Here is a 23,226-nt window from a genome sequence, read left to right on the forward strand (position 1 = left end):
TGCCTGTTTTACTTGGCTGCTCAGCTGGTGTGTTCACAGGGAATGTCTGCTGGTGTTGAAGGCTGGGATGCAGTGACAAATGGGGAGGCCAGAAGCGAGTGTGGAGTTAAGAAGGGATGGTCTGTGAGATCCAAAGATGATGTGGCCAGGGAGGAAGGAAGGCTGGTGTCTGTTTGCAACACTAGGGAGGAGAATGATGGATTGCTTCTGGGTGAACAGGGAGAGAGGAGAAGGTCTGTGGGCAGCCTACCTGTTTTCTTTTCTTCTTTTTCCTTTTGCTTGCATGGCCTTTGGTTAAGCAGGAGGTGCTTGTTTGAGTTGGGGGGCTGGGATACACAAAGAGTTAAAGGAAGGAGGTTAGGAGGGGATGGTCTGTGGGATCTACAGAAGATGTGGGCAGGGGGAAAGGAAGCTGCAGCTGGTGTTCTGTTGCAATACTTGGGATTAGACTGAGAGATTGAGTCTGGAAAATTGGAGGTCTGCAGACAGCCTATCTCCAGCAGTATTTATTGGTTCCTTTTATTTAGTAGTTATAATGTTATATGGTTTTTTGTTGTTGTTATTTTGTTTTGTTTTTTTGCTATTGTTGTTTTGTTTTGTTTTGTTTTTCCTCCTTTGATTTGCTGTTTTGAGGTTATATATTTCTTATGCTATCCTGGGTGTGGTTAACTCCTTCAAACTGAAGTTTTACTTCTAATGCCTTCTATAGAGTTGAGTTGGTGGTTAGTAATGCTTTAAATTTAGTTTTTTCATGGAATATTTTTTTTCTTTCAGTGTTGAATGTGATTAGTAGTTTTGCTGGGTGTAATAGTCTGGACTGGCTTGTCTGGTCTCTCAGGCCATCTATCTAGGCTCTTTTGTATGGCAAAATCTCCATTGAGAAACCAGGCATTATTCTTAAGGGGCTGCTTTTATATATTACTTGGTATTTTCCCTGTGAAGCTTTTAATATACTTTCTTCATTCTGTACATTTAATGTTTTTATTATTATGTGTCATAGGATTTCATTTCTTTTCCTTTCTATTTGATGTTCTGCATGATTCTTGTACCTTGACAGGCATTTCCTTCTTTAGGTTGGGAAAATTTTCTTTTAAGATTTCGTTAAAAATATTTTTTTGTGCTTTTGACCTGGATTTCTTCTCCTGTTTCTAATGCTATTATTCATAGATTTGGCCTTTTCATAGTGTCTTCAGTTTTCTGTACATTTGAGCCCACTTTTTTTTAGATTTAATATTTTCTTTGACTGAGGTAACCATTTCTTTTATCTTGTCTTCAATTCCAGAAATCCTCTATTTTTTTTATCTTATAATCTATTGGTGAGGCCTAGCTCTGAGGACTTTGTTTGACTTCCTAAAATTTTAATTTCCAGTTTTATTAATGCTTGGATTTTCTTCAGTTATTCTATTTCTTCTTTCATATCACAAACTGTTTTTATTATTTCATTCAGTTCTTACTTTGTATTTTCATGGTCTTCATTAAGGTACTTATTCATATCATATTTAAGGTCCTTGAACTTTTCAATGATTGCTATTTTGAGGTCCTTGTCTTGTGTTTTTGCTAGATTGCATTTCTCAGGACCTACTATATTAAGATTACTGCATTCTGGTGGAGACATTGTTTTGGCTGTTCATATTTGTGATTTTGTGCTGAATTCTAAGCATCTAGAACTCTTATGTCGAGGTGTTTCTTGGTGTTAAACTTTGGTATTTGTTTGTTTGTTTGTTGGAATTTCTGTTCTTTGATTGCTGTTGCTCTCTCTGGATCCCAGGCAATCATAGTGGCTATGAGTTCCCCAGTAGAGACTGCTTCTGCCACTTGGTGGGCAGCAGAAAAGAATAGAGATGGTCTAGGGGGAAAGCTCAGAGAGGCTGTGGAAAAGAGATAGGGGCATTTGTTCTGCACTAAGATGTTGAGTCCCTGGGGGTTGATATATGATTGGGGAAGGGGTTCCTTCAAGGAGGCTGCAGTAGGAAAAATGAGTCAGTCTAGAGATACAAGGATTAAAGATCTAGGGCTACCATAAATTTGCACTAAGAAGTGGATTTTCCAGTGAATGGAGGTAGAGAGGCTCCTACAAGGATGCTGATGTAGTGCTAAGAGTCTGAATAGAGTGTAATGGAGAACTGGAAATTTAGTGAAAGTTTTCTATTGGAGGCTTAGCCCAGTGTACCACTGGGGTCCCTGGTTGAAAAGTATTTCTGGGTGTCATCAACTGACACAAATGTATGGAGATAGGCTGCAGGGGAAGCCTGACAGGGTTGACAGGAAATTAAGTAAATATTTTCTTTTTTTTCTTTTTTAATAACATTTCTTTTAATAAAATTTGAACACAGTAAGGATCCAATGGATTTGTAACAGTGCAGCTACAACAGGGTCTAACTTCCCACTACAGATACACTTCCCAAAGAAACATACAGAAACATTCTCTCTGAATGTGCATGGAACATGGACTGTGGTAGAGTATAATCTGAGTTACATAAGAGATCTCAAAAACTTTAACAAGGTATCATCTGATCATATGGTAATCAACAACTAAGGACATATTTTGTGAATAATGAGATAAATAAGACATCAAAAGACCTTGATACTTTTAAATAAATGAAAAATTAAAAAACACAATAGAAATTTGGGGGATACAATTAAATAAATATTGTAGTCAAATTTTTCACTGGTCTGCCAGCTCACAAATAAAGACATGGAAACTTATTACTAATTATGAAATCTCAGCTGTTAGCTTAGGCTTGTTTTTAACTAGTTCTTATAATGTAACCCATTTCTATTAATTTATAATTGTAACAAGAAAATTTTGTATCTAGCCACATTTTCATTTGCTTGATAGAGTGACTAAGATGATCATTCATACCATTTACAAATTACTACAAAAGAAGTGATTTAAAGCTTGTCTGTTTTGAACTATGGACATGAAAGAACGAATGTACATTGTACATTCTACATGTACATCTCTACATGTAGAAATTAAGGAATACACATTGCTTTGAAAGGTTTCACAGCTTGGTAGAGGAGATACAACTACTTCAGAAAAATCTTTGTTGCCAGAGGAAATTCAGAGTTCAGTTGTGTATATATTTCTGTCCTCACTAAAATTTCAGTACTTATACAATGCCTGGTGAGAACTTCTCAGAAGTTAGACAGTAGGGTGAGAGGAATCAGCAATTCCTGTGTCCTTCAGAACATACACTTGGCCTTTGTGGAGGCCTTCATACAAGTAAACTTTTAACTTCATCTCAATGATATCACTATAACATGGAAGAAGGAATCAGAAATCTAGTGGGTACTAACTAGCAAGACATTTGCAAGTTCTCCTGACCTGAGCAAGTAAGAAGACACTGCAATGAAGAGAGAGGCCTCTGTTGTACAATACTTTTTGACTCTTTGGGTGACATATTAAAAGAAACACAGAAAAAGTTTGATTAGTCCAATTCACAGGGATCAGGTGAATTCTTTGATGTAGAAAGCACAGTAATGTTAGGAGCAGCAAAGACAAGAGGGAAAAGGCATTGAGAATTGTGGCCTTTGATTCTTTAAAGAATCATAGTGACAGGATGAACTGAAAGTTATAGATAGGGACAAGAATAAAGCATTGTAGAATTTTTACATAAGTTTACCACATTATTTTTTTGGTTTTTTTGAGACAGGGTTTCTCTGTGTAGCTTTGCACCTCTCCTGGAACTCACTCTGTAGCCCAGGCTGGCCTCGAACTCACAGAGATCTACCTGCCTCTGTCTCCGAAGTGCTGGGATTAAAATCATGCACCACAATCGCCTGACCAAGTTTACACATTTATGTATTTCCTTGCCTGGTATCACTTGCTACTTTTTCTCTATTTATGGGTACAACGTCTGATGTCTATTAGGGTACTCTGGAAAAACTTGACTCACATAAGAGATCTTCTCACTTAGTGTTGTATGCTGTGGGACACCTGGCATCTACCAGTGACCTTCTTGAAGGCAGCCTTCACATCCTTGTTTCGTAGACTGTAGATTAGAGGGTTCAGCATGGGAATGACCACAGTATAGAAGACAGACACAATTTTGTCTTCTTCCAGGGATTTTCTTGAATCACTCCGTATGTACATGAAGATGAGGGTCCCAAATAAAAGAGCCACAACAGTGAGGTGGGAGACACATGTAGTAGAGAAAGTCTTGAATCTTCCACCTGAAGACTTCATCCTCATGACAGCCTTGATGATGAGCAGGTAGGAAATGAGTATGATGAAGGCATTGGCTAAAATGACAAAGTTCCCAAAAAAGACAATGATAATCTCAGCATTTGTTGTGTCACTGCAGGCCAGCTTCAGCAGAGGTGGAAGGTCACAAAAGAAGAAATTGATGTGATTATTTTCACAGAAGGAGAGGGAGAAGGTACATGTGGTTCTTAAGATGGCTCCTGATACTCCACAGACATAGGCTCCCACTACCAAACACCAGCATCTTTGAGGGCTCATGGCCACAGTGTAGAGCAGTGGGTTGCTAATAGCAACATAGCGATCATAGGCCATCACAGACAGTAGGAAACACTCTGTACCTGCACAGATGGTGAAAAAGAAGAACTGGGTAGCACAGTGACCATAGGAGATGACTGTTTTGCCTGTAGCCAGTGTAGCCAGGATCTGAGGAGTGATGACTGAAGTGTAGCAGGCATCCAACACAGAGAGATGGCTCAGGAAGAAGTACATTGGTGTGTGGAGTTGGACATCTACCTGGATGAGCAGGACCATGCCCAAGTTCCCCAGGATGGTGACAAGATAGAAGCTGAGAAACACCAGAAAGAGGGGAATCTCCCACTCAGGGTGGTCAGTAAAGCCCATTAAGATGAATTCATTTAGTATGGTGAGGTTATTCTTGGCCATGGATTCAATGTTGACAGTTTGTTTACCAGAAGATAAGAGTGAACTGAAGGACAAAATCTTTTTCTTAGTTTTGGAAGTATTAGATCTTATTTTTATAGAACATATTTTTTTCTTTAAAACTTCTCTTTCTGATTAATTCTGGTGTAAATTTGAAATGTTCTGTAAAGATAAGAGGCACATCCTCCTAAGATTTAAAAAAGACCAAGATGTCTGTTCCTCTGTGTCAACACTCGCACACCTACTAGATGACCATCTCGTTCAAATATGAACCTCTATCAACCAACAATTCAACATATTAGTTCTCATTTAGGACCTGGATTCTGTTACTTTTTACAGTTTGTTCCCTGACCTTACTTTTAGCCCTCTAGACACTTGTAACAATTTAATCATCTTCTCTCAAAAGCCTTCCTAACATATGGAAATGAAGAGCCTGTTCTTTGTGTTGACTAATCCCTTATTGCACACATCCATAAAATTTTCTTATTATTTGATACTTGACTACTCAACAAGACAAAATGGGCTATTCAGATAGTACTAATATCTAAAAGTTTTTCATTTTACCCCAGTCTTTATCACTCCAGATCAGAAGGTATCATCTTTAATGTACTGCACTTCATTTTTGCAATATTTGTTACACCATAATTACAAGTATATTCAGTCTTGTAGTGATCTTATCTTTTACTTCAGGTCCTTTGGTCAAGTTATCTAACTCCTTTGTGCCTCAATTCCTTTTGATGGTAATTTATTTAGCATACAAAATGATTGGTTTCATTATAGAATGTATATGTGTCATATATATATATATATAGATATATATAAAAATGTATGTCATGATATCCTGTTCTTATTTTCATGCTCCTCCTTCTCTACCCTGCCCCTCCTCCCCACTCCCTATATCTATCTACCTTCTTTATTCCATTAAATCTTCAAATAGTCTCCATCCATGTCTTCATGGCAGACACACACACACACACACACACACACACACACACGCACACGCACACACGCACACCTAGATTCTTTACATTAAAGAAAATATGATTTGTCTTTTACAACATTACTTACTTAATCTTGTTCCTCCTTGATTTTTTTTGTATCTCTACTCTAGTCTTCTATTATCTATCTATCTATCTATCTATCTATCTATCTATCTATCTATCCATCTATCTCTATCTATCTATCTATCTATCTATCTATCTATCTATCTATCTATCTATCTATCTATCTATCTATAAGGTTCCAGGCCTTGATTTCTTATCCCTAACATGAAAAAATTTTGCATGTATCATTAGAGTATTTAGAAGATTAAGTAGTTTTCTCCCTATAAATAGAGAAGAGCAGTTTCCAGCACATAGAAAAAGCTAAGTAATGTGAGCCTTTTGCCAGTATCATCATCAACTTTACCTAGCATAATGCATGCATTTTATTTATATATTTATTTGTTTTTCTGTTTGTATACACACATATATATTTATTTCAGTAATTGACAAATTTGTGCTTTTACTAAATATGATAAGGAAATTCTTCCCACTTTTCTTTTATGTACCATTACAAATCTTCATTATTTTACCCCATTTATGTAGCAGTACTCACTAGTGTAGGTAAATCTTTTATACTTTGACTATGGACTTGGTTTTGAATATTTTAAGTGGTGTTTCTGTCATATGATTGCATATATGCCTTATGCCAAAGACAAAATTGTGTAATTGGAGGAATAGAGGAGGATTTGTCACTAAACATCTGTTGCTTCCAGAAGAAGCTTTCAAACATCAAGTAAAATGTAGTGTTCTTTTCTTGTTCTGTCCTGATTGCTCAAAGAGATTACATTTCATTTTCTATATGTTGAGTCATGGCAATTTTTGTGTTCCTAAAATCCCTTCTTGCCATATGGCCCAGATCTGGCTTGCATCATCACACCATGTGCTCTTTGTTGACCATTTTTCTACTCTATCCAAGATTGTCATGAAAGTAGCTCATATTCAATTGGCCATGGGGAGCTTTTAAAGAAAACCAAAACACTTATATTTTATTTCTTGAAAGACATTGCTATCATTCACCTTCTACTTGCAATATTTTATAGATTCTTGACAATAATTTTATAGGAAAGGTGTACAGTCTTAGATTTGGATGAGAAAATAAAACCAGATGGGTTAAACTATCTTTTCCCCTTACTCATGAAGGAGCTTCAATCTCCAGTCAAATCTCTGCTTCTTCTACTCTTTGCTGCACCATTTGGACCATTTGATCAGCTTCCTCATTCTACACCAACTACTTCAGGTTGGAAATTTTTAACTTGGAGTTCCTGAATGTACAACCAAATCTATAATTATCCAAATTAGATCATGAAGAAATTTCTTTCCATCAGCATAACCAGGAATTTTATTTCTGTGACATGAGACTTCCACTCTGAAAATATAACTCACACAATTAAAACTTGATAATTCATCATAATACCTTTATTTTCATACATTTTATTAACTGTGAACATCTTTGCTTTCTTCCATGCCTTGTGACATGAATTAATATTGTTATTAATTTGCTGATGAGAAAAATGACACCCAAATAACTTATGGCTGTTCAAAAGTCAAAGAAATAGTAGTCTGTAGAACTGAGACTAGAGGTAGGTCCTGTGGCTTTGAGAGGGTCCCCATTTATTTCCCTGATTTACTGCCAAAATGAATTCCAAAGGACCCGAACTTGAAATGAGGCCCCACAAAGTCTGTACATCTGTAAGATCTTGATGGTCTTACTAATTTTAATAATGGAACAACAAATGGTGCAGACTTTTAATGAAGGCTTGGTAGAAGCTGTTCTTGAGTTCAGAGCCCCTTTGAGCTCCAACCAGCAGTTTCTATAGGGAAGGCAACCCTGCCATACCACATATGGCATGGCTTTCCAGGTTAGTCCCTCCACCTCTCTCTTGCAGCAGGGGCCAGGACAAGCTAGTTTTTTTGTAAGACCCTCTTGGTATTGCTTAGGTATCAACTCATTGAGTAAACCTTAGAAGTCTACTTTCCTTTATTTTTCCATTTCTTCATCGTGAAAAGCAATAGACATAGATTTTCCTATCATTAAAGGGATTTTGTTTCTCACATGCCATTATTTCTATGGTGAGGAACTCTGGCTGAGGCTCTTGAAAAGATTTTCTCAATATTTACACTATTCAAACATGCACACTTGTCAGCTAATAATTACTGAATTTAGAAAGCGCACAGGCATTGTCTACAATGAATTATAGCTATTTAAACATGATATTGTTGGACCTTGCATCCAAATTTAAATGCCTGTATCCTTGCTAGTAACAGTCATGCTTGATCAAGGCAAGGTTTGTCTTTATATTACTGAATATTTTCTCTGCTTTGCCCCATAGCCTGACTCCTGACCTTATCCTGATGGATATCCACTCTACTTTATTCAAGAGATATATCCCTCCATGAATATTCCTTTTGTATTTTCTTAGAAACACATACATTTAAAATGTTAGTTGTGTCCTTAAAGTGATATCTCCAAATTTTTGATGTAATTCCCCTTCATTTAATTTTCTGTGTTAATGTATGTTGTGAATTATATGTACAGGCAGGAAAGCCTGGTAGTTACTTGTGATTTTACTACAATCTTCCTTGCTATGCTTATGAAATATTTGACTTATCCATATTGCTAAAGATGTTTTCTTTGCACGTTATTGTTTTAAGCAGTTATCTATTTTCATTAAGAGGAATTTAAACTTCTATGTGACTAATATTATCCAGCATAGTTCCTAGTGGGTTGTTGTATATTCTTTCTCCTTGCTATGAATTTGTTTCATTCTCTGTATATACCTGTATCATCTTTATGATTTAAATAAATAAATTTCTTTTTTTTTTTTTTTGGTTTTTCGAGACAGGGTTTCTCTGTGTAGCTTTGCGCCTTTTCTGGGACTCACTTGGTAGCCCAGGCTGGCCTCAAACTCACAGAGATCCGCCTGGCTCTGCCTCCCGAGTGCTGGGATTAAAGGCGTGTGCCACCACCGCCCGGCTAAATAAATAAATTTCCCTGCAATTAATTAGATGTTTTTCATTTTTAATACAGGCAAAAGGCAAGTTTCAACATTTTTCTCAACATCTATTATGAAATTGTCAGAGTCCACAATTGTCTTGTGTCCTTGTGATGGGTAGACAGGTACTCAAAGTTCCTAAATAGAGACTTTGTGACAGCAGATTGGGTGTCAATGCAGCCACACAGGGACTTTTCCCCCTCCCCACACCAGGTCCACCACTTGTCTTTCCCAGACCCTTGCATGCTGAAATTAGATATGACTATTCTATGGATAAATCCTAGAAATGTTAAAGAACTTATCTATTGTGCTGCTTTTGAACCCAGAACTTTCTAACTCCAAATCCCCCAAAACCATCTTGCCATTTTAGGAGAATAGAATGTCCCTTCCTCCAGATTAAAGCCTGAATCTTTAAATATTAAAATCTTTTTCTAAGATCATTAAGCAAGTAACTTCTGTGGCAGAAAATTATCAAAGTTGATTTTTAGACTTTTCTGTAGCACATGATATCTTTTTATTAAAGTTGTTTATCTAATAAGAACCTCAATTTTTTAAAAAAAAATCAAATCAGAACACAGTAATGATAAAAAACAAGATTTTTACATAACATAGTAAAGCTTGCTTATTTCATAACACAATTCCTAAGGTATTTTACAGGAGGAAAGCATTTCAGACCAGACTGATGAAAGCTAGTTTCATACAATGTTATACTGGAAGAGTTGTTACATACTACCACCCCAGAATGAGCCAGAGTAGGGGGAGGCAACTTATTTCTAAACCCAGTATAGCGATAAAGAAGAAAAAAAAAAGTTTTATGACTAATGAGTATTTTAGGATAGGACACTTTGGGGCTTAATATATGTGTAATATATTAAGATAGCACAGAAAACTATGCTATCTCTGGGGAGATAGGGAAATATTCTTATCCTATCCAAGGCTCTTATCCAAGAACTCTTTAGGGAATGAGTGACTCCCATTTCTTTTACTTATTTTGACTTACAATGTTCTCTCAATTTCTTTCTTTTTATTCTGAAGGTTGAGTTTCTTTGGGCATGATGAAAGAGTTCAACAATATTAATGTTCTTCACCTTACTGGAATTGATATCTCAATATGTAATTAAGTATGTACTAAGGTCTTGCTTTGAAGCAAGAAGATTCTAAACACTGCAAAAGTATTATTTCAACTTTACAACAAAATTAAGCTTGTAACATTTTTCCTTATTTTAAAGGAGCCAAGCCTTAGATTTCACAGGTAAAAAGAAAAGATATTATAGTCTCCTGGTCCCCTGAGTAGAGCTGAACTAGTAGACCATGTTGTGTTCTCAGAGTTGTTAGGTGTTCATTGATCACCTGCTTTCATGATATGACACATTCTGCACACATTGTCTTATACAATCCATATGATTCTACTGAAGAGTTGTTATTTTGATATGGAGGAGACTAGGATTCTGACTACTTAAGTAACCTGTCCAAGGTCATATTATCAGTCACTGAAAAATATAGATTTTCAGCCAGGCCAATTTATTACAAAGAATTATATTGTACATGGGTAGTTTCCATTCCAGTATAAATATAGTTAGTATGGTAATTTACAGGGGAATCTTTCATGTAAGCTTTATAGTCTAATATAAATTTTCATTCCCATGGAAGAATATTTCCTAAAGGTTACCTGGTGACAAATAAGCACCTCACCCAAAATAAAACAAAGCTGGATGTTTCAACAAAAGTGAGACAGTCTTACCTATGTATCCCAAATAAGACTTTCTGGATAGACATGGCATTATGTGATGACAAATTCCAATGGCAAAGGCCAGATTTTCTGTACAGTTACCTTATCTAATTTGTGTACATCTTACTTTGGAGCCAGTACCTTCACAGGATTCCCAGACGAGAGGTAATTATGTCATAAGTGACTGGTGGCATAATTCATCTGAATTCATTGAATTTGCATTTAAACTAACATATTTTGGCTTAAGCATTTTATAGAAGGCAGCTATGTTGCACAGATGTCCAATGTAACTCATGTATTCTTTTCCTACTTTACAATGTAGCTGGTATATAAAGTGCATTGGGAGATGTTTCTATGGGAGTAATGCAGTGGAAAAGATTTCCCTGGATCATGATTCCACTCCAGGGACAGCCCCAGGCTCCTGGGAAAAGCCAGCCCTGCAGAGAGAACACATTTCAGAAGAGGCAAGATTCATTATCTCATCTTCTCTATGCATCTTAAGGGATGAAAGAAAACATTTTGGATTGCATGGCTACTCCTAAGATGTTTACTCTGAAGTCAATGCAGCTCCTACATGGAGTGAACTTGTTTTTGGTCACTGGCTATCATATTCTATCTGAAGTTACTTATAGAACTGTAACTCTTATCTGGGGACTTTTGGAGAAGTTTTTTTTTTTTTTTTGTTTTTTGTTTTTGTTTTTTTTTGTTTTTGTTTTTAATACTATAGCCTCCCTTAGTCCTGATGTGAGTTTTAGACCATGAAACTCACTTTCATTGTCTTTTCAGAATTCCACAATGAATTGTGGTTATTGTCCCTGAAGGCATAAGTCTGGAATGTGGTCTGAACACACTTCACTTATGTATGTACCTAGTGGCTTATTAGCTCATGTTTCTTTAAGATCATTTTCAGGGTTTCTATGCTAATCTTACTCTATTGAAGTTCTCATCTCATTTTCATCTTGGAAACTTAAAATGTCTTTGTTAGAACATTAAAATTGGAGTATCTGGGTTTCTTTGTGAAGTGGACAGTGGTTGTCAAATGCAGACACTCATGTCCGGTGAAAATGAGGAAAATAAGTGTCAGTGGAGTGCTCAGCCACAAATGGAACATTATTTCACACCTTTCCCCAAAGTTTAGGGTCCACTGTGTAAAAAGGAACATGTAGACTATAATAACCAAAGGTTATGGAGGACTGTAGTAAAATAGAGATTTTTGGGTATGATAGGGCCACTGCACTCATGAACTCTTGGCAGATATAATTGCCTGAATAATTCCTGCACAAGATTAAGCCAGTCAACAGTCTGGTATGGAGTGGAAGGGGGTTCAGGAGCCCTGTCTTATTACTTATCCATTGCTGTGGAGAGATACCATGACTAAGGTAACTTATAAAATATATCATTTTATTGGGGCTTGCTTACAGTTTCTAATTGTGAGTCCAGGAGTATCATGGCAGAGAACATGGTGACAGATCAGCAGGCATGACTCTAGAGCAGTAGTTAAGAACTTATAGCTAGCTGATCCACAAGCAGAAGACTGAAAAGAGCAAGCTGGGCCTGGCATTGGACTTTGAAACCTCAAAGCCTGCTCTCAGTAAAATACCTCCTTAACAAGGTCATATCTCCTAATTTTTCTTAAGCAGTCCATCAAATGGGAATCAAACATTTAAATATATGAATGTATAGGGGCCATTCTCATTCAAATCACCAAAAGCTCCACCCCTATCTCTGGAATTCTGGGGGAAAGAGAGTCAATTTCCTTATTCAATAGGTTATTAAATTAATAAAAAGGACAAACACATATCCAACAAAAGACAAACTCAGAAATCTGAACTTAGATCTATAATCACCCCAAACCCAGATGCCTAGATGACAGTGTAAGAACACAACCACCACAGCCCACTTAGGAGCTTATACCTGTGGAAGAAGTATGGTATAGTAAGATGGGAAAAGAGTGCTTTACCAAAGTCTGCCTTTTACAGAGCGATTGAGACTTAGGACCCTCTTCTAGGAAAGGGAACTGTATACAAATATATCTTGCAGATATGAAAGAATGGTCTGGGCTTGAATATTGCTATCCTTAAAGCGTTGTGCCTGTGTCTATTACTTTTTAACTTTGTAACCCCAAGTAGCTGCCAGCTGACATAAGTGCTATGAAAGCAGAATATGTCTGGTTAAATATGTAGTTAAGCTTGCAAAAATGCCGAACTTTGTGTCTAGAACAAGGTTACGCAGGGGGTGGGAAAGTGTATTTGGTGAAGCATAAAGGATAACAATGGGAGCATTCATAATGATCACAATGTATTCCTTAAACTGTGATGTATTTCTTAAAGTCAAAAATAGAAGCCAATAATAAAGCTGTTCATTTAACCCTGTTTAAGTAAAAACTCTGTTTAAGTATAAATGAAGATGGCCTGAGCTTTCCAGAGCTACTTGAGTTCAATTCTCTTAGTAGTCAGAAGTTTTCCTTGCACAGGTGCCCCTTCCCTGACTCAGGACCTGAACGCAAGCTGAGGCTGGTCTCACTTCTCTAATCAGTGGACAAAAGCTGACTAAATGGATCAAGAAACAAAAATCCATCTCTTTTCCCCAAGATAAGAAAGATATCTTAGTTTTAAAGATAGGCATTGCCTGAGAGTAAAAGGATGATCAAAAGTACTCCATTAAAAAGTAAGCATCACTATCTTAATATGTAATAATATAGACTTCAAATAAAAACTGAGAAGAGATAAAAGTGGTCACCTCACTCTAATAAAGGGAATAGTTATTCAAGTGGACATTACCATCCTAAACATATATGTACCGAGCTCTGTGTTGCCCAATTGGTACTACTGGATTTAAAGACACAGAATAATATCAATCCATTAATAATAGGCAATTTCAATACCTCCTTTTTTCAATAGACAGGTAATCTGGACAAAGTAAATAGGACTATCAGAACTAATTGACACTAACATTAAATGGACTTAGCACATATATATGTATAATGTTCTAACCAAATACCAAATAATACACATTATATTCAGCAATACACTAAAGTTTTTCTAAAATAGATTATATCCTGGGACACACACAAATCCAAAATGATTGAAATTGTTCCTTGTATCCTATCTGAACACAATGCAATAAAACTTAAAATTGACAGTAAACAAATCTCTAGTAAATAGATGGATGAAGATTAAATGCTAGAGGAAAGAAGGCATCTTCAACAATTGTTCTTGGAAAACTGGTTATCTACATGTTGAAAAAATATAGACTTGTGTTTATTGCCTTTCACCAAAGATAATTCCAAAGGGATCTAAGATGTAAACATAAAACATGAAATACTGAAACTTCTAGAAGAAAACATAGGCTATACCTGACATAGTGTAGGAAAGAGTTTTCTAAATAGGACTTCATCTGAAGAAGTAAGGTCAATTGACAAGTGGGACTTGATAAAACTAAAACCTTCTCAACAGAGGAAACTCAAATGGCTGAAAGACATTTAAGGAATTGCTCAACATCCCTAATTAGCAGGGAAATGCAAATCAAAACAACTCTGAGATACCACCTTATGTCTGTCAGAATGGCTAAGACAAAAAAGAAAAACACTGAAGACACCTTGTGCTGGAGAAGATGTGGAGCTAGGGGAACTCTCCTCCACTGCTGGTGGGAATGCAAGCTTGTACAACCACTTTGGAAATCAATATGGCGCTTTCTTAGAAAATTGGGAATCAATCTCCCCCAAGATCCAGCTATACCATTGTTGGGTATATACCCAAATGCTTAATCTTATACCACAAGGGCACTTGCTCAGCTTTGTTCATATCAGCATTGTTTGTAATAGCCAGAACATAGAAACAACCTAGATGCCCTTCAACTGAAGAATGGATAAAGAAAATGTGGTACATATACACAACAGAATACTACTCAGCAGAGAAAAACAATGACATCATGAAGTTTGCAGGCAAATGGATGGATCTAGAAAAAAATCATCCTGAGTGAGGTAGCCCAGACTTAGAAAGACAAACATGGTATGTACTCACTCATAGGAGGATACTAGATGTAAAACAAAGATGATTAGACTGCTATTCACAACTCAGGGGGCCTACCTAGAAAACAGGACCCCAAGAAAGACACAGGGATCGCCCAATGACAGAGAAATGGATGAGATCTACATGAACAACATGGACATAATTGGGGGTAATGAAGTGCAAGGATCGAGAGAAAGAGGGCTTAGGGGAGTGGGGGATCCCAGCTGGATCAAGAACAGAGAGGGAGAACAAGGAATAAAAGACCATGATAAATGAAGACCACATGAGAATAGAAAGAAGCAAAGTGCTAGAGAGGTCCACAGAAATCCACAAAGATACCCCCACATAGACTACTGGCAATGGTCGAGAGACAGCCCGAACTGACCTACTCTGGTGATAGGATGGCCAAACACCCTAATTGTTGTGCTAGAAACCCCATCCAATGATTGAGGGAACCAGATGCAGAGATCCACGGCCAGGCCCCAGGTGGAGCTCCAGGAGTCCAATTGGTGAGAAAGAGGAGAGTTTGTATGAGTGAGAATTATTGAGACCAAGGTTGGATAAAGTACAGGGACAAAGAGCCAAACGAATGGAAACACATGAACTATGAACCAATAGTTGAAGAGCCCCCAAATGGATCAGGCCCTCTGAATAAGTGAGACAGTTGATTAGCTTGATCTATTTGAGAGGCATCCAGGCAGTGGGACTGGGCCCTGTACTCAGTGCATAAGTTGGCTGTTTGAAACCTGAGGCTTATACAGGAATACTTGGCTCAGCCTGAGAGGAGGGGACTGGACCTGCCTGGACTGAATCTACCAGGTAGAACTCAATCCTCAGAGGAGTCTTTGCCCTGGAGGAGATGGGAATGGGGGTGGGCTGGGGGGAAGGCGGGGTGGGGGAGAACAAGGGAACCCTTGGCTGATATGTAGAATTAAATTAAATTATAAAATAAAATAAAATACGAAACAGAGGGTTGAAGAAAAAACCCCCAGAATGCAAGACAATCTTTACCAGCTCTATATCTGATGGAGTATTAATAGCCAGAATACTCCATAGAACTAAAAAAAAGACTCAAAACAAAGAGTCATAACACTGACCCACTTAAAAAAATGGGCCTGAGACCTGAATAGAGAGATTTCAAAGAAAAAAAATGGCTAAGAAATACCTCAAAAAATGTTCATCATCTGTAACAATTAAGGAAGCACAAATCAAAACAACTTTGAGATTTCATCTAACCTCAGTCAAAATAGCATAGATCAATTGAACAACTAACAATAAGTACTTGAAGGGGGAAAGGGAACCTAAATTCACTGTTGATAGGATTATAATCTGGTGGAGCCTACTATGGAAATCAATGAAAAGAATTCTCAAAACTTAAAAATAAACCTTCCATATGACCCAGCTATATCACTCCTTGACATATACCCAAAGAACAGGACATCCTACTCTATAGCTCCTTTCTCACTATGTTTATTTCTTCTGTTTTCACAATAACTAGAAAATGGAAACAACCTGAATATACTTCAACCTATAAATGGATATTGAAAATGTGGTACATATACAATATGGAATACTATTAACATGTAAAGAAAAATGAAAACATGAACTTTGCACCTAAATTGATGGACCTATGTCAGGTGCCTTTAGTATAAGACATTACATGCTTCAGGATTATGCAGTAGGGATTCAGCCATCATTGACGAATGTCAACCTATTAGAAGCAAGGGTTCTAATGGAGGACTAGACCATCACACAAGGTATGTTGGAGTTATTGCCTTTTGGATGAATTGACTGTTTCTTGTGCAATAATAGCTATGATACCTCCCCATTACCATGCATTTTCATAAAATGTGTATATGTAATATCACAATTATATCTCAATTTTATGGGCACATATATCTGTGGGTAGTCAGGAAGATGATGTTTATTTTAACTGTATAATTTTGATATATAGAAAATATACTAGGATATGCTTCATAGCCAGATCCATTGTTCCATGGGACTTAAAGCCTGCTTTGCTCCTTTTGCTCAGACTAACAACAGAAAATAATAATCTATCTTCAGTCTAATACAAACTGCATGTATTTAGCTCATTTTTACCTCAGAGAAAGTTCAAACTAGACTAAAGACCTTTGTAAATAGATCATAAATTTAAAACTTTAAAGTTATACACAAGGTCAGAGTCACAGGTGTCTTACCAAATGAAACTAAAATGAAACACCCTAAGAAGAGCCTGCCAATTCTTTACTTGCCAAGTCTGCTGATAAAAGCTATGTCTTAGAGTTTGTCACACTGGCTATTGCACCCCCTCCCTCTGGTCCTGAAACCTTGGAACCTTGTGTTACCATGGTAATAGCTCTTCTCCTTATTGTGTATTTTAGGAATGTGCTATGACCTTGAGGGTTTTGAATCTTTTTTTTTAGGATTGCAAGGAGTATCCTATTAGAAATGTATGGATAGTCAGGCAAGAGAGGAGATAAGAGTGAGAGCTGAAAAGAAGCTGTAGATTTAGAGAAGCTTACTTAGAACAACAAATAGATGAACTAAAAGAGCAAAGTGTGAGTAGATTCATTCCTTATCCCTCAGACTTGATCCTTAACTGGTTGTAGTCTTCTTCGAACTCTGGGAGAAAGTCTTTGAGGCTGGTACTTAAAAGCTTTTGTTAGACCTGGGAAAGATCATACTGAGTTAGGTGATACAGAGACAGAAGGACAAATTTCACATATTCTTTCTCATTGGAGGCTCCTAATTTCAAATCTTCAAATGTGAGCACATATTCTAAAATAACTGCAGGAAGCAGGAGAGGAAATGAGTACCATTTCCAAGGAAGGAGAGTTGATGAGCAATAGAGAGGAGAGTAGTGGGGTACCAGTCATCTCATTATGGGAATAGGAAAGGGGGGGCCTCTCTAAAGTGGGGAGGGAAGTAAATAAAGAAGAAGATGTGATAAGTGTAAGGGGAATAGCAGGGTACAAGTGGTCTGATCAGGGAACTGGAAAAAGGGGGGCTATTCAGGGTGAGGAGAGGGAAAAAGAAATCAGGAGTTTAAATGTCTGAAAAGACCATAAGAAATCATACTATTAATTATTTATTAAAAAAACACCTTAATATATGTAATTCTGTATATAAGTATACATACTTAGTTTAAATGAGCTTTTCCCATCTGTATGACATTGCTCGCTCCAAGAGCAAAATTCTCCCCAAACATGCAGCCTATTATTGTTGTCCTTGGTTGACCCACAGAGGTGTAGGTTAGTCTTTATTGCTGAAGACATTATGTACTTCAGACACAGGGCTCAGAGATCCATGAGCTGGAATCAACATAAATGTCTCTGCCCAGGGGACTAGCTACATGGTACTAGAAGATACCATGCAAGATTCCAAAGGAAGGAAACATACATAAGTCATACCAAGCTATAACACTTATGAAACACAATGATGTCCAGCATGACACAATAACCCTAAGAATATGCTTGTGACTTGATGTTAACTAACAGCTTTCTAATTGGACTTAAGATCTGATAAACAAGATGGAAACCATTCCTCGTGATGGAAACCTAGCCAACTACTCAGTGCTAGTGAAGCCATGGATCTTGGAAGAAAATCTACAACTACCAATTTACTAGACGAACATAATCCCTAACAACAATTTAACTATTTAACAATACCAATAAAAATGTAGAATTGTGCAGCCCAGTCCCAGTAAATACTTCTACCAAATACTCCTGCACCTAAGGCTCAGTGAGCATTTTGGAAGAGGGGACAGAAGCATAATGAGAGCTTTAAGACCAAAGAGTTTGCTGTGAGATTATGCCTACTAGTGAAGTCAGATGCTACATCCATAAAGTCTTACCATGATGACTTCTTAAATGTGAACTGAACAAGGATGAAACCAACAGACATGCCAAAGTGGGTGGAGAAAAGTCTATGAGGCCTTAACCCTGTAAAAGTATGACAGGTAACTGAGGAATGGTGAGAACATGGAGAAATATTCTGCTCCAGAGAAGAACACACCAATTGGGTATCCAATAATAGATGGTTAGCCATGAAAACATAAAAACATACATACAAGTGATACTACAAAGATTGAGCAGGTTATATTTTGGAATATATATATGTATATATGTACATACAATTAATAAAATGAGAGGCTGTGAATTTGAAAGGGAGCAAGAATAGGTATATGGGAGGATTTTGAAGGAATAAGGGGAGGAGAGAAATTGTGTAATTTTATTACAACCTCAAAATATAACAAAAAATAAAAGCCCAATACATGAATAATAAAGAAATGAATGAATGAATAAATAAATAAATCTTTTCCTCCCCAAGTTGGTTTTGGTCATGGTGTTTCACCACAGCAATAAAAACCCAAATTCAGACAATTATCATTCACATCCTATCTTGTTTTGAAAGATTAGGTTATCAACAACACTTGGAATGTTACATAATCATTATTGCTCTTGTTGTAATGTAATAGTTTTAGATAAGAGCTCCATCTTAAATTAAGTTCTTTTAAAAATCAACTTGGACAAGGCTTGGGGGCAATTGTCTCAATGAGGGAATCTTCATGAAGAAAATATGCAAAGGAGAAAATGAGGCAGGAAACAGCTAAGCAAGGTGTCTTTTTATCTGGAGTCATTGTTGTAGAGAAGATAGGTCACACTTCTACAGAGTAAGCTGTTGGATTTCCTCTGAGACAACAGATTATAAAATCAGATCTTTGCAGGTGTTAAAAATGATACAGACCCTTAGAAGTCATTGCTGGGAAGTGGGCCTGTGGGAAGCCATCCTAAAGGAAGAGGAGGTTTTTCTTTAGGGAGGTTTGTATCATTGGTGGTAGGTGTTAGATGTGTCGAAACAGGAGATGGGGAGATAAATTTGGGGGAATATAAATGTTCTTCATCCCATATAAGAATGAGAAATAAATCTCTATTAATGAATATTTAAGTTACTTATATTACAGCTCCTGATCTGTTATGATTTTATATGTGTATGTATTTATATGCACACACACACAGACACACACACAACACACACACAACACACACATCCCTGGGATTTCTCAGGGGACTGAGTCTAGATCCTACTCTACATATGCTTAAGTTACATTTGTAGGATATACCCTAAACCTAACCCTTCATATCCACAGGATCCATATTCATAGATTTAACAAACTTGTGACAGAAAGTGATTGAGAAGAGCTACATTTTTTACAGAATAAGTACAGTACAGTTCTGAATGTTCTGTAAGTATCATCATTTTTAACTTTTATACTCACCCTACAGGTGTTATGGGAATCTTATCTATGCTGTGGCCCAGTGGCCAATTAGACTCAGGCATTATTTCAAGGGGCAGGATTTACATGCAACTGGTTGAGATGGATCATAGAGTTTCCCCAGACTTAAGAAAGAGTGGCCCTTGGAGAAGGGGAAGCAGAACTGGAAGGTTGCAAAGGTCCTCTGTGGGGCCCAGAGGTGAGTGGTGGGAGGTGTGACGTGGCTGTGGTGATTGTCTCAGGTTCTTATCTTGTATTTGTCCCCGAGTTTTATATTATAATAAACAGTAGAAGAAATTGCTACATAGGAGGGCTATTGAGAAATGATAAACTCATTTAAATTTACAGTGTAGAGGGAGGATTTCAACCCATAGTCAAAGTTAATGAGCTGAAAGAAGTCTATTTTTGCTTTCTTGCCTTTGACTTTTGATAATGCTTTTTAGAATGGAGTTATTATTGTGATTTAACTCTTTTCTTTCATATTTTGAACATCACTGAAGTTTCCCATATTCAATAAATTTCACTCATTTGAATGAAGTAATACCAGGCAGTGTATAGCGCATTGCCTAGTGGTTACAGACATTGAAAGCCAGGTCCCATGGTTCCAATCTGTTATTCTTTTTTGAAAAAGAGTTCTTCCATGAGTATGAGTGAGTTGCCTGCATGTATGTGTGTAGACCATGTGTGTGCAATGGAGGCTGGAAGAGGGCATCAAATCTCCTGGAACTATGTGGGTACTGAGTCTTCTGAAAGAACAGCTAGTGTTCTAAAATGCTGTGCAGCTATTGACCCTTCCAGCTCTTTTTTTTACTATGAGTGAGTGTTTTATTACTCTACCTTTCTCATTATTTGTTTGTAAAATATGATAGTGGTAACAGCTGCCTTGTGGGATTTTTGTCAGAACTTGCTGGTTCAAGTATAAATTAAATTAATATGGTATGTCAATACTGCCACTATGTATTTTATGTATACATCCAATTAAAATTAGTTGAATAAATGAGTAAGCCAGGATTTTCCATAGATAAGTTATTTCATTTGTGTTTCATAAGTGAGATTGGCCAAGGTAAGCCATTTTAGATTACTGACAAGTTCTCAGAAAGCAGAACACAGAAGAATCTTCCTCTTCTCCCAAATGAGATTGAATCATGGTGGGGCTTGTGGATAGGATAAAGGTTGGGTTGAGAAGTATTAAGAATAATAATGTAGGGGACATTTTCGGAAGGTGTCTTTCCTCTGAGAGTTGAGAGAATCCTAATTAGAAGCTTAGGGCCTGATTAGAAACTCCACTCAAAGGTAATCCCTTAGCCTCAAGTCTTCTAATTGCCTTGCTAGGATGAAGGATCCAGGCCAGGCCAGGGCAGAGGTCCCACACCTATTAGCAGGCATTTCTGTTATGTTGGGGCTGCAGATGCCAGAGATTCTTATTTTTTCAGCCCCTCAAAGTCCCAGTTAGACACCACATTCTTCCCACATTCCTATAGCCTTCTGAATTTGGGAGGGACCTTTTGTTTTACTAAAGGTGAGTGTCATTGTATCTGTTCAGAGAGAGTGAATGGTAGTCAAGATTTCAAATGTGCTAGAAAACCCTAGTCTTGCTTTCCTTTCATTTAAAACAGGCCTTTCTTTTTGTTTCTTTGCAAAGTAGTGTCAAAATTAAGCACAATCTTCTTGTGCCTTGTGCACTTGGCATTTTTGGCTCTCTCTATAGCTGATAAGTAATTTTATATATGCCTTTAGTTATTGTTCATAATGTCAAAAGACATGAGATCAAATGGTGAAATTACACAAAAAATTGGGAGGCTGTTCAGAAATTCTTGTTGATTATCTGAGGAACCTATACTGTTAAGGAGTATTTGGAACAATTCAGTGTGATGACCTCAACATTAAAAAGAGAAGTTGTTACTCTAGATAAGCTGTGAAATATATGAAAACCTTTCTTTGGAGAATAATTTTTTTCTATCCCTGGAATTATTGGGGTACCATAAATATTCCTAGTCAGAGTGGGTTGCTGTCAGTTTAGTAATAGTGATGCTTGTGATACTAGATAGGGTTTGAAGTCTGGGTGGCAGGCAAATTTTAGATCATTGCAGTTCATGAAACTTCTCTCTGTATTTGCCTGGGCCACCAAGGTGTAGACAACTGAGATCTGTCCTCTAGAAACTGGTCAAGTGGGTGCTGACTTTGACAGAATATCTGAGGCTGTTAAAGAGTGCAAGTGCCCAAGGCAGAACCAAGGAGGTCTGATGCCTATTTCATGTTGTTTGGCTTGATCCATGTAGGAATTAACACCATCACTGTACCTTATTTTTCTAATACCCCTTGAAAGAATTTGTTGTCTGCTCCCATCATTTTAGCATTGTGCTAAGACTCTGAAAAGAGGCACAGCCCAAGCAGTGGAAAGAATGTCTAGGACTTCAGGATACCTGGAGTATGGTTATGCCAACCACTACCCTTGGATGATTGTATTTAGGCAAGACCTTCTTCATTCCAAGACCTCCATTTCATCATCTACAGGAGAGGTGGTAATGTACCTCATCTATCAGAATGCAAGGAGGTGGAACAATGACCTTCTGAAGTTCCTTTGTGTTTCAAGATACTAATGCACATTCAATGTGAATAGTAGATGGGACAGAGTGATCAAGATATGGGTAAGGAAAAGAGAGAGATTTTGAGCTTAGCATTTATTCAGATATTATGTTCTACTATCCCAGAGCTTATTATATGGTTGGAAAATGAGGAAGAACCATAGGATCTCAAAATTTCACATTTCCCTGCCACCTCTGGTAGGGCAGGCATATCTCTGTGGCACTTAGTGAATAGTCTCTGAGGTCTGGTGCATTTATAGCTGTTTTTCTTCCTAGCTCTCATAACTCATTTATGTATCAGCTGACATCTTTGTATCTTACTTTCTTCCTGCTAAAATGGACTGTATGAGAATCAGGTGAGGTAACAAGTGTACAGTGTTCTAAAATAAGGGGTTCTGCATAATTTGTAGTTTGGGGAAGGGAGAGCTCCCCTATGTGTACCAACCACAGAAGTTTGGTTGAACATGAGATATATTTTTCTCATTTTATCCTCACAAGATCCCCATGGGTTGGATAGTATTAGGACTATATTATAGATCACAAAAATGTAATTCAGGGAATTGAAGAGACTGGCTGGTATTTGAACAAGGGTAATAGACCTTCAAAGAATTCTGGTTCCCTGACATCACACTCTTCTTACTTCTGTTGTTTCTAGTGAAAACCTGCTGCTAGAAATCTTTTTCATGGTTTTTTATTCCACTAGAAACGATCATTTTTTTTCTAG

General features: G+C 37.2%; 1 protein-coding gene across 1 annotated transcript; it reads right to left on the bottom strand.

The window, feature by feature from the left end:
- Positions 1-3,916: 3,916 nt before the first annotated feature.
- On the bottom strand, positions 3,917-4,870 carry LOC131896986 (olfactory receptor 9I1-like). Its single transcript, XM_059247842.1, has one exon. It carries the CDS (start codon positions 4,868-4,870, stop codon positions 3,917-3,919), a length of 954 nt encoding a protein of 317 aa, XP_059103825.1.
- Between the last annotated feature and the right edge of the window lie 18,356 nt (positions 4,871-23,226).

The sequence above is a fragment of the Peromyscus eremicus genome, chromosome 1 (genome assembly GCF_949786415.1).
Source record: "Peromyscus eremicus chromosome 1, PerEre_H2_v1, whole genome shotgun sequence".
NCBI classification, from domain to species: Eukaryota; Metazoa; Chordata; class Mammalia; order Rodentia; family Cricetidae; genus Peromyscus; species Peromyscus eremicus.

Excerpts from the sequence above, each read along its gene's own strand:
- LOC131896986 (XM_059247842.1), bottom strand. The coding sequence starts at position 4,870 with ATGGCCAAGAATAACCTCACCATACTAAATGAATTCATCTTAATGGGC.